Source organism: Dinoponera quadriceps, unplaced genomic scaffold, assembly GCF_001313825.1.
Source record: "Dinoponera quadriceps isolate SergipeBrazil2010 unplaced genomic scaffold, ASM131382v1 scaffold9, whole genome shotgun sequence".
NCBI lineage: Eukaryota > Metazoa > Arthropoda > Insecta > Hymenoptera > Formicidae > Dinoponera > Dinoponera quadriceps.
Window position 1 is genome coordinate 1,353,084 of NW_014554295.1, and position 11,607 is coordinate 1,364,690.

Sequence of the window (11,607 nt, forward strand, 5' to 3'; positions counted from 1 at the left end):
GATTATTAATTGTATCAGTAACTTTTATCGAACAAAACCGCGTTCTCCTCCCCCTCTCCTTCCCCTAGCTCTCTCTCCCTCTCTATCGCCCTATCATTAATAAATACAGATTAAACCGATGACACAGAACTTCTGTAGGTAACCAGAGCTGTCATTCATGGCTATGCGGATTAACGTCGTGTCGACGGTAAATTTTCAGCAAACATATAACTGTCTGACAAATTACTATATAATAACGTGCTAAATTTAATCGCGAAAATGCTCAATTATGAGATTGAATTATTATTTCCTATTTTTTGTGTCGCGGATAATCGCGCGTTATTGCATATTTTATTATATAATTTCACGGGATTCTCCGAAATAAGCTCTAGCGAAAACGAAGGGGAGATACGTCGGGCCGGTGGATCGTGCGAATTCGAGTGAAAAAAGCTCGAATCGCGCACGGAATAAAATATTCTTTCTCGCGGAGGAAAAAGATTTATTTGGAAAAGTACCGCCGTTCAGAAGTTTCCATCGTAAACGGATTGTCCGCAATAGATAAGTCCCGAGCGTGAGGCGTGCTCGATAGAAATCGCGAATAGAATAATACCAACAAATCAGTTTTATATTTAATCGACGATTTGATATCGCGATGCGGATCTCATTTTATCTGCTGTCATCGCGATGAAAAGGATAAAAAATTTGCAACGAATAAACGTCACGATTACCCGTGCTTTCCCAAGAAACCTTACGTTATCGCAATTTCTCAGCGAAGGGTAAGCGTACCACGAGATTTGCTCAGCGATTAGACTTTTTTTTCTTACGACGCTACTTAATCGAGCGCAGAAGCGCAAATAGATTATTATTCTGCCATTATCTCGTTAAAGTAAAAATGTAAAAGCCATGACGATCGCTTCGACGAAAAGAAAGAGGAAAAGGAGAGAATACAGCGAGGTTGAACAAAATGTTCTTGGAAGGGTATTAGAAGATAGTCGAGTATTGGCCAAACTTACCGTTTCATTTTTGCGAAGAACAATTTGAAAAATAATGAAATCGTGCCATTTTTCGATTTTAAGGTTCTTCTTCAGGACAATTTGTGCTCGTCGTGTAAAACACCAAAAATGTAGGAAAAGAGTAATGAAAGTAGCGTTAAATATGTAGATCCGAGGGATTATTTGAGGATTACCGATGAACAAAGGAGAACAATAAAGCGAACACCTGGTCTTCAAAATATAGTATCCAAATTTATTGCTGTCGAAAGGAAATTGTTGCTCCTCGCGGGACAGAAACGGTGAGCAACATTATATTCGAATTGTTAAACCTAGACAAATTACACATATGTTGTAAAAAAAAAAGTAAACAAAACTGGAAAATCTCTCGAAAAACGCACTAGAGGCGCTACAACGAAATCGATGCTACGTATAGACACACTGGCGGGAAAGAGTTACGCGTATCGATAATATATTACGGAATGATCTTTGATAAACGATAAGGAAAGAAAAAGCGGATTGCTCTTACAAGTAACGAAAAAAAAAAAAAAAACTTACGGATAAACTTGCGCCGAGTCGCGTGCGTTTGAGAGCTCGCAAAAGTGTACGTGTTCCGATGTACGACGAAATCGAATAACCAACTGCAACGCAAACGTCCATTTTGAAATGTTGAATATCCGTAGATATCGCAAACCCTGAGCTGAGTTTCAACATTACTAGACCCTTCGAGAATCTCGAACAGCGTGAAACTAAATTTTACGACGTTGGCAGTTGATCTGCCAACACACACACACATACATACACACCGATGATTGTCAATATCAAGAGGAAAATAGGTTTCACACGCGGAATAAAGTTTGTTCGAATTTACTTGACGATAGACAAAGCAAACGTGTGCGTTTCGTGTGAGAAAACAGAATTCTCGGTTATGAGAACCGAGTTGGTTCACAAGACATAACCAGAAATTCTGTTATCAGATATAAATGTTCTGTTAACTTCGCCCAAAACGCGTTTGCTGTCAATTCCTGCATCACAGATCCCACAGTAACTATTATATAGCTTTTAACCTAAATACATTATCGTCGTCGACACCTGGTCATTGAGCAGTTCTCTTACCATGTGTTTATATCTGCTCGTACGGCAACGTAACGATAACAATACTGTCGTTAAAAATAGGCCTATTGGTCCCTCAGTACGGTCTTCTGGTTCGATGACGTCAGCAGTGAGAAAACGCATACTTTTCGCAAAGTTTTCGGGACATTTTACGAATGTGCTCAGCTCAGCCACAAGTGTCATCTTATTAGACATACCTTTTCATTTCGACTTTTTATTTCGACTCGTGTCTCGCAAGAACTTTGGGTACTTGGATGTTCTCGCTTCCGACGTCATTAACTAAGATAGCCGCAACGAGGAAACGGGAGTCTTAAGTTGTTTAATGTACGGAATTGTACGAATACAGAGAACTGCGGAAAATATCCTAAGATCAACTCGCTCGCTTGTCACACACCGTGATAACATTGGCGTGTATACGTTGACGCAGTTGGCACACGCATAGGTGCATTATGCTCATTAAAAGTCAAATCAACACGTCCTTCATAAAACGTTGTCAGGATGCAGTTGCTGACTTGCTTTAGACTAACTAAAACTAATCCTGCTATCGGTAAAAATCGCGCGCATGTGTGTACGTGTGTGTGTGTGTGTGTGTGTGTGTGTGTGTGTGAGAGAGAGAGAGAATTTGCTTTTTGATGTGGTGCCTCCGAAAAGGATCTGGTAATCTGTATTTCTCGGGCGCTTTCCCGATTTTCCCGCAGCTTAACTGGATTCGTTGGGATTGGATTTTCAAGCGCTCGCCCCATTAATAAGCGACTCGGCATCTCAGATCTCGGAATTATCGCCCCTGCGTCTCGATAATTCGAGTAAAAGGGTCGCTAATTCTCTTTCTCTCTATTTCTCAAGATCCGCAAGACCTTACCTTCGAGGACACCCCGAGAGATTCTCATATCGTGGAAGTGAATTCACGCAGAAATCTCACGTGTCTCCCGTGAAGACGATGCGGTTGTCGCTTGATCGAGGAAGTCTGTATTTATTAACACGTCCCTCTTGTTTCCGCCCAGCCATTTAGATAATTACTTAATCACTCGTGAGATCGATCATCACTATTTAATCATTCGAGATTAAGCGCACGGCAAATCCTACTTCGGTAAATCTTACGCGCGCGACACGTGTAAAATAGATAAAAAAAAAGCACGCAACGTAAATGTGATATGATACGACGGGTATCGTTCGATTTCGAAATCGACCCCACTGTTGTTGCGAAAGTGTCATTATTGCGCGAAGATCGTCGGAACGTCGCGAGGACGCCCGAGTTTAGGGCCACCCGCGTCGTCCCCGCGGATAATCTCTCTCGGTCTTAAGCGGGATCTACAAGCGCTCAGGTCGATTCACTCACAATTCGACGAAGATCAGTCGTAGCCGCGAACGGGCCGACTCGAGCGATTGCGGCGACCCTACGACCCTGCATTGTAGACAAAGCGATTACGCAATTACGCGTCGCTTTGCCGCACGAGAAGCCAAAAAAAAGAGCCTGCCTTAAGCGCGGTTCGTTCGGTAATTATCGAACATCGCGTGGTCTGACGAGCGATAACCGAAGAGAAAGAGAACGAGAGAGAGAGAGAGAGAGAAGACGAGAGAGATCATCGCGACGCGATACGAAGCGTAAGAGGACACTCACGTATCTGAAGAAGACTCGAGAACTCGCGGAATTCTGTAAGAACGCTCCTATACGTTCCTCATGAAGTGTCAGGAATACCCGTGAGTAATTCGTCGTTTTTTTTTTCAAATTGAATAAACATCGCCACTTTGTTCGCGCATGTGATTTGTTATTACGTAACTTGTATATTAAATTAAATTTATCGACATTCAGTGTGCTTATTATAAAATTTTGAATGAACTAAGTGTTAGATAAAATAAAATCTTGTGCAAGTGTGTCAAAAAGCGACATCACTTACGGGTACTTCTAGTAATAACTGCAACAAAATATATGCGCGTGTGCGTACACGTCGATTACGGTGTCGGTGTGTTCTCGATTTTCTGGAAGGAAATTCCAATCGAAAAATAGAGCGACGTCCGAGTCATCGAGGTGTCAGAGTGACGCTTCACTCGTACAAAGAGATCTCCGCTCTGAATCGTCGAATGAATGTTTTCGCTCGATGCTGAACAAATGAATCTGATAGATTCGGATTTGTCGCGGGAACGAGTTCATTCGGATCGATTGGAAAATTCACTCGTACGGAGTCGGAATCCACTCTGGGCTTGAGTGAAAACCCTCACTTTCGCGACGACTTCAAGTGACGGTATTTCCGCTTCGAAAGCGAAAATACGGCCACTCTTCACTCGTTTGGAGCGAAATTCTATTCCAAGAAATTTCGAGCGAGCCGATTCTTTGAGTTCGCTACTTCGGTCCTCAGATCCGAGATCGTGCACTCACCCTTGAGGAATTTAAGTAATATTCGAGCGTTCCCTCCCTCGAGGACGACGAACCGTCGGACAGGCAAGCGAGGATTCAAGAGAGTTCTTAGGTCTTTGCGTCGAATTCGAAGTCGCGGGAGAGACTGAGGAGGTCGGGAGATCTTCGAACGGTCTTGAACAGTCGGACCACAATTCGATACCGCGGGACACCTTCGAGACACTATGAGAGCGACTCGCTCCGATTTCGTTTAAACTCGATGCTGCGGAAGAAAAGGCAGGAAAACCCGAGACTATTATTTCGACCGTCGTCACTCTCGGCTATTTGAGCCCTCGAATCGCCGTGGCTCGTCGTTATTCGAATCTTGATGGCGATCCTGATCACAAAAGCTCCCACGATCCCGCAACGCGAGTCTCTGAAGATTCGGTCGCCGATAGTCGCTCGGTTATCGCGCGGCCGAACATTCTTCCAAGCGATTCGAATCGCGACGAATGACACGACGAGAATCCATCGGGAAATTACTCTGCGATCGATTCCGCTTCCGGCGTCTTCGTTACCGCGTCGGTGATTCGAATCGTCCTCCGGATGAGATCGCACGGGAGATCAAATGAAACTTTGTTGCTCGAATCCAGAATGTCTCTTCGGGAAGAGAAAGAACGGATGATAAAATATTCAGGTGAGAAGAAGCGCGCGTATCGCGCAGAAGTGGGCCGGTCGATGTGTTCTGATTCGCTTAAACGTGTGTTTTCGTCCGACGACGAAATGCTGTAGATCAGTCACTGTCACGTGTTTCACCTGAGTCAAGCTCTTCCCTCCTTCAGATCTTCAGCAGAGTATTGTAGAGAAATATCCATTTGCCGGTGTCGGTCGTGTGAACGAGCTTGTATCGCCGGCTAGTCATCTTCTCGATGAAGCTCTTCGTCTCCGTCTCGCTGTGATGGGAATTCCAGCGTATCGACAGAACCGATATTCTTATGACGTCCCATGGAATAGTGTCGAGCACCTGCGGAGTAATTTTCAGTTCGCTCTTACGACCACTCACGGTTGCTCAACGTGCGCCCGTTGTCCGGATATATTTTTATAACGCTGCCAGGGATCGATCGGCGCGGCGATTTTTTCAAGATATGCTTCCCGGAATGGAATTGTTATTTCATAACGCGCGACTCTAGCAGTAACTCTATATAACTGACGATAACAGATTTAAAAGCTCACGGAAAGGTCGCCTGACGGTTCGAAACCGTCGATTCTCGGATAACAATGGGAACACGAGCGGAATAACCGCGTGATGAAATACAAATAAATTTGCGGGGAAAATAAATGGGAAACAATTCGATATCTTCGTGTATCTCGCTCTTCATGCGGGAGATAAATCGTCTGTATGAAAGGGATTCGTCATTTGTACGGGAGATTGGTACGTACGAAGCCGTTCGATGTGATTCACTCCGAGGACCGTGAAAAATTACTCAGCCTTTATCGTTATTATACCTGGCCGTCGGGAGCGTCGGGGCTGTCCAGACTCAGGTAATCCAACGTCGTGGCGTTGTACGCCAACAGCACGCTGTACAGAGGGAAACACTTAAGCCTGGTGGTGGGCAAGCTGTCGTCCGACGGTACGAGGCTGTTAGGACCGTCGCCCAATTTCGTTACTTGGACCTCCGATTCCTGGTGATACTTTATCTGTGATTTGAAAAAAGAAAAAGAAAAACACCCTTTTTTCTCCTCTTCCTCTCTCGTAGATTTTTATCCATTCGCTTCGCGTACTATCGTGTTTCACTTTTTACGTAGATTTATTTTCATTATCCATTTTTATCGTATTTTATACGTATTATACACACATTGCATGCAGGCAAAATGATTCTCGAAAATGAAAAACTAAATAAATAAATAAATTTCGCGATAAGTTGGAATCTTCGCGTCTCTCCGTCGCTCCATACCTCTTTGGTATCCTTGTCCGTGCTGAGGCACGCGTGGAGGACTCTGGTGCGCGGATCCCTGGTGCTCCGCTGCGCCTCGAAGAAGCTCTTGGGATCGGTGAGTATCAGGACACCGCGCCAGTTCAGATTGGACTCCAGCCAGGCGGTGCTGGAGATCGCGCCTATCTGAAAAGAACGAGACGGCGAAATGAATAGCCGGTGACGGCTCTACGAGCCAACGGGCAACGATATATCGTGATAGGAATCGCGAGAGTGCGGCCCTAATTCTCCTCGCGTTCCCCGCCGCCGCCAATAACGCCAAGATAAATCGGTGAGCGGCGAAATACAGCGTTCCTCTGCCAAGTTCGTATTTTTAACTCGTCGCGTGTCGCCGGCAATTTGCTAGTTTTACGTGAGCCTCCGGTATTACCGCCTCGCACTGTTCGTGAAACGATAAAGAATCGTTAGATCGCGCGATATCATGAGATATCTAATTCGGGCTTTTGAAGCCTCGTCGCTGACACACTTCGGGCTGATCTGAAATTCAGAACTCGGCTCACACGGAAAAGAGAAATTAGCTATCCATGTAATACAACTGAAATTTCGTTACCAGACCTTGATAGTTATTACTAAATTTTTTTCTTCAGCGTACGATGAAGCTTATATTATAAAGAGAGACGGAGTTTCCGAATACGCAGGACACACCATGCTCGAGCATCAATCATAACCAGTAATTAAAACGGGAAGGTGGAATTTCTCACCCTGCTGATGTATTCCGCGTAGACGCCCTCGCGCTTGCTCTGCGACAGTGTGGTCACGTATTTCTCTTCTAACGTCTGGCTGACGTTCAACGGGTCCTGGCGCGTCGTGGGTTTCAGGTGCACTTGCCGTATGTAAGCGACCAATTGCGGATTGTCCATCGAGACGCTGTCGAGCACGTAGTCTCTGGTCATGTTCGCATCAAACGCCTGCCTCCTGTAGTAAACGGAACATCGGCTTTAAGCTTACACACCGCCGCCAGTGGTATTCAACCTCTCCTCGTTGTCACTTAACCCGGGCTTCGATCGCGTAATCCTCTTCTCATGGGAATAAGAGAAGCGAGAGAGAGAGAGAAATAACAACGACAGATGCGAACGTTCGCGCGCGCGCGAATTAACCGAGCGCGAAATCGCGACTCGCTTTCGTGAGACTCGGGTCGCGAGACTCCTCTCACTCCCGGCTGGAATAATCGGACTAGAATCGACGAAACGGGATTCGAAATAATCGAAAATCGAAGGGATTCCTCGCTGGCGAATGCGATCGTGAACCTCCGTTCATTTATAAGATTCAGCGCGAGCGAGTTTCTTACAAAAAAAAAATAAAAAATAAAAAGTCTCAGACAGATTTTCCGTCACGCGGGAGTGATAATCGCGCGAGATGTCGTCGTTCTCTCAATTTCCCGAATGGAAATCTTATATGTATTAAACCTTTAATTCTTAACAACACAGTAGGAGCTAAGATAGCAAAATAATTCCAATTTTAGTAATAATTTATTCCTACTTTGACCGAATGGTGATGTTCTCCAAGTTTCGTTTTCTCTACTTTAGAACCAAGATAGGTTATTCAATGCAGCATTAAAGTGAAATCCGTAGAATTAAAGGTTCAAAAGAGAAGTTAACAACCCGAGCAAAAATTAAACGCCTCGTGGGCGTCTTGCCGCAATGCGATAATGTGTTTGTATTCAACGTCGCTACTAGCCAGCAATGCAGCGCTCATTTCTGCTTTTTTTTAAGATTTTTCTGGGATAACATATCATTTTTATTTACCACCTTATTTTTAAGTGCTAGTGGCGAGTATATAGTAGCTGGATTATATATTTTACAACAAACAATACCATTTACTCTATTATATTTTACATATGGCTGGACAACGGCTGAACCATCAAACCGATTCTTTATTATTAGTGAATAATTAGCCAGTAACGAGTTAGAAAGTTTAATCCCAACATTAAAGCAGCATCGCAATTTCGACTCGGTTTCGCTAATCAAAATTCCGGGAAATTTTTAACAGTCTCGAAGTCTCGCGAAGGATTCTTTTCCCTTTCGTGCTTTCCTCCTTATAGAGAAATACTCGCTCGCTTTTTTATGCGAATTGCTCAGGAATTGATAAGATCGAAAGGGTGTCGTCACCTCAAAGCGGCGGCCTCGCTCCAAACGAGGAGCAGAGCCATGGCGATGGAAAAAGCTCCGAGGAAGGCCAAGCAGGGGGCCACTCCTCTCCACCAGGTTCTTTTATAGTTGGCTAACGACGATCCGGCCATGACGGATCCTATAGGCGGTGGCAGAACTCCGTTTGGCGAAGACGTTCCCGTAGGAGCCATTCTGCGGGAAAAGAACGAATATGTAAACACGAGAGTCCCATGCAAATCAGACGAGAATCAGACGAGCGTCAGAAAAGTTTAGTGTCTGACAAGTTTTTGACATGTCGCATCATCACCAAAGAGTTTTTACTTCGACGAGTAGATGGAGACGCTCGAAATATTTTGGATATATTTTAATTAAATTATATATTTCAACTAGTCCATAGAGTACCGGTATTTTCTGAGTGTAAAAGGGATCTGGTAATAAGTACTGAAATTTGACGAATATTTACCAACCAAATAGTTGATTACTGTAACGAAATAATTTAGATCCGTATATTATATACACAGTATTGCAGTTCCGTATGTTGTATGTTTAATATACGAAGAGATGAGAGGGGAATAAGGAAAACGTCGAGGTACCAGCGGGATTCACCGGATATCGCCGGAGTATTACTTAATCAACAACTTAATTACCAAGCGATAAAACCGTCCGATTTCGCGATCGGCTCCACGCACAAGGCGGAGTCTTCCACGTAAAAGAAATTTAATTGAGGCCGCTGAAGGAGGAAATTTAATTTCACGAAGTTTAATGACAACATGGTGCGCTGTGAAATTTGAAAGAAATTGCGATAAATAACAGTTTCTTGCGCGACACCGCCTTGCCTCGCCAGGGAAAACGACTCGACGTGACTCGCACGTTAGGGAATCCGTGATCAAGAGGTATGGGTGTTCTGGAACACCCTTTGCGGCATGGAGGTATACGCATGAGTCACCCTGCACTTTCTAACCAACATTTTTTCTCAGTCACGTTCGAGTGAATGCGCACACGTAGGGATTCAACACAAAGGAAGACCCTCACCCGGATCAGCTAAATAATATCCGTTTGTTATCCATCGCGCGCCGCTACATCTATTCCGAAGAATAAAAGTCGAGCTCTCTCACCGCACGTCGTTCGGAATATTTCCCTCTTTTTTTAGCATTAGTTTGAGGAATTTTTATTTTTAATCAACAATCGATTAACGATACATCGCCGAAGGGAATTTTAATTCAAGCAGTACGTACAAATACGTACACTGAGAGAAATCCCGTTAAAATTATAGTCGTTTTCGCCTCATTCCAAAACGCGCATCGAAAACAAAATGTTGAAGTCGTTTTGAAACCAAGCGTATCCAGTGGTGAGATAAGTAGATGGTTTCAATTTATTGAAGGAGGGGGAGAGAGAGAGAAAGGTAGTGCTACGCTTTAGAAAAACTTATAAAAATAGTTTCCCATCTCGCGCACGGCGCGCAGAGCGGCGGCTTGTGTGCGTCACGTTGTGTAGAATAACTCCGTTATTTGTCTTACGCTGTTAAAGCACGGTTTGCTTTGTTATACCGGCAGAAACTTTGTGCTACTTGGAACAAGGTTTGTCGAAGCATATTCAACGGCAACTTTTCGCGGGATGCAAAGCGAGGCTAGCCGTCAAATTCGCCTGCCGGAGTTGAGACAAATCTTGTTCTAAATCATCTCCGTGCGGAATACATATATATATATTGAATGAGAAAGCAATTGAAACAAAACAACTTCTCACTCATTATGGGTCTTAAACTGCCGGCTTTAGCTTGCCAAAAAATAGTCTATGTATACGTGACGTTGACTTGTATCGTCAAATTCTAACTTTTAATTTACGATCCCCAATCTCCACCGGGGAAAGAAAAGATCACATTTGAAATTTGTCCATACACGACTATATATAATCATATATATGTCCTCAACGAAAAAATACTGTTGTTTGCAAATTACATGCAAATACAATCGAAATAAATGCTTCTAACTGCACACGATATCGGCATTTAATTAAATGACAAAGCATCATTTTTTTTTCTCATAGACATATATGATCATACATGTAACCGCACATATCAACAAAATTCATATACGATTTTATATAATTACATATAATCACACACAATCATTTTTTTTCGGGCAATATTAATCTAATATGAGTTCTGCGTGTGCAATTCCATCAGATAGAACATAACAAGCATCTCTTAGTCTCGCGTCGCTAAATCTAGTTCGTGACGAGTCGTTGTCCACATCGCAGGACGTCGACACATGGACGCTGTTTCGTCCGCATCCTCGCGATCCGGTCTACTCACTTCGCTTTCACCGGCTCCATGGCGACCCGCGTTCTCCCTTATCCGTGAATTTGAGGCTGCGCGCGTGTCTTGTGCGCGGGACCATTTATATCATCGGTAGCGACGCACTTTGCAGACTCACGTGCGGACGCTCGTCATCCCCGGTCGTATCGCCGGCACGGCGACGAGTAACACCTCTCGCACGCCTTGAAATTCGAGGACCGCACTTTTGCCGTTATCAACACTCCGCGACACTCGACGTCGTCTGATGCTTCGCGCGACCCACCACCGATCACACCACGTGTCACAGCGGATCGCACGTGTGCGACGTCAACGGCAACATACGACTGTCAATACACAATCCTCTCGCGCGTTCGTCCCCGGCGTTGTGTATGTGCCGTTCCGTCGAGTCAACGGGAAACAATCGAACGGCGGATTGTTGCTCTCCGCGCGCGTTTGTCCCGCTTTTCCCACGGCGACGACGATGCTGCTGCAGTGGGAAAATGTCGGGACGAATGGTCGAGGGAGGGCGAAGCTCGTTTCCCCGTTTCTCCCTTGTTTTCTAGAACCATCCGTCGCGATCGAATGCGTCCGACAGGTCGCGTCGATCGAACGATCGCGCGCCGGGTGGTTCTTCGAAGCGATGGAATTTGCAGAGATCTTCAAAATGCGTCCGGGACTCCCCTCTCGAGATCTCTCCTTGAGCGTCGATTCTGAACTCGCGAACAGCTTCGGGATGGAAGCTTGGAAAATGGCGCGGTCGCCTCCGCGTGAATCTTTCCCGCTTTCTCGAAGCGGCTCG

At 44.8% G+C, this 11,607-nt stretch overlaps 1 protein-coding gene across 1 annotated transcript; it reads right to left on the bottom strand.

Moving 5' to 3' along the window:
• Positions 1-1,223: 1,223 nt before the first annotated feature.
• Positions 1,224-10,896, bottom strand: LOC106744206 (protein Star-like). Its single transcript, XM_014618747.1, has 6 exons — positions 10,827-10,896; positions 8,516-8,707; positions 7,109-7,322; positions 6,369-6,533; positions 5,920-6,111; positions 1,224-5,437 (listed from the first exon to the last, which is right to left on the bottom strand). The coding sequence occupies exons 1-6, from the start codon at positions 10,844-10,846 to the stop codon at positions 5,252-5,254; spliced, it is 969 nt and encodes a 322-aa protein (XP_014474233.1). The 5' UTR covers positions 10,847-10,896; the 3' UTR covers positions 1,224-5,251.
• Between the last annotated feature and the right edge of the window lie 711 nt (positions 10,897-11,607).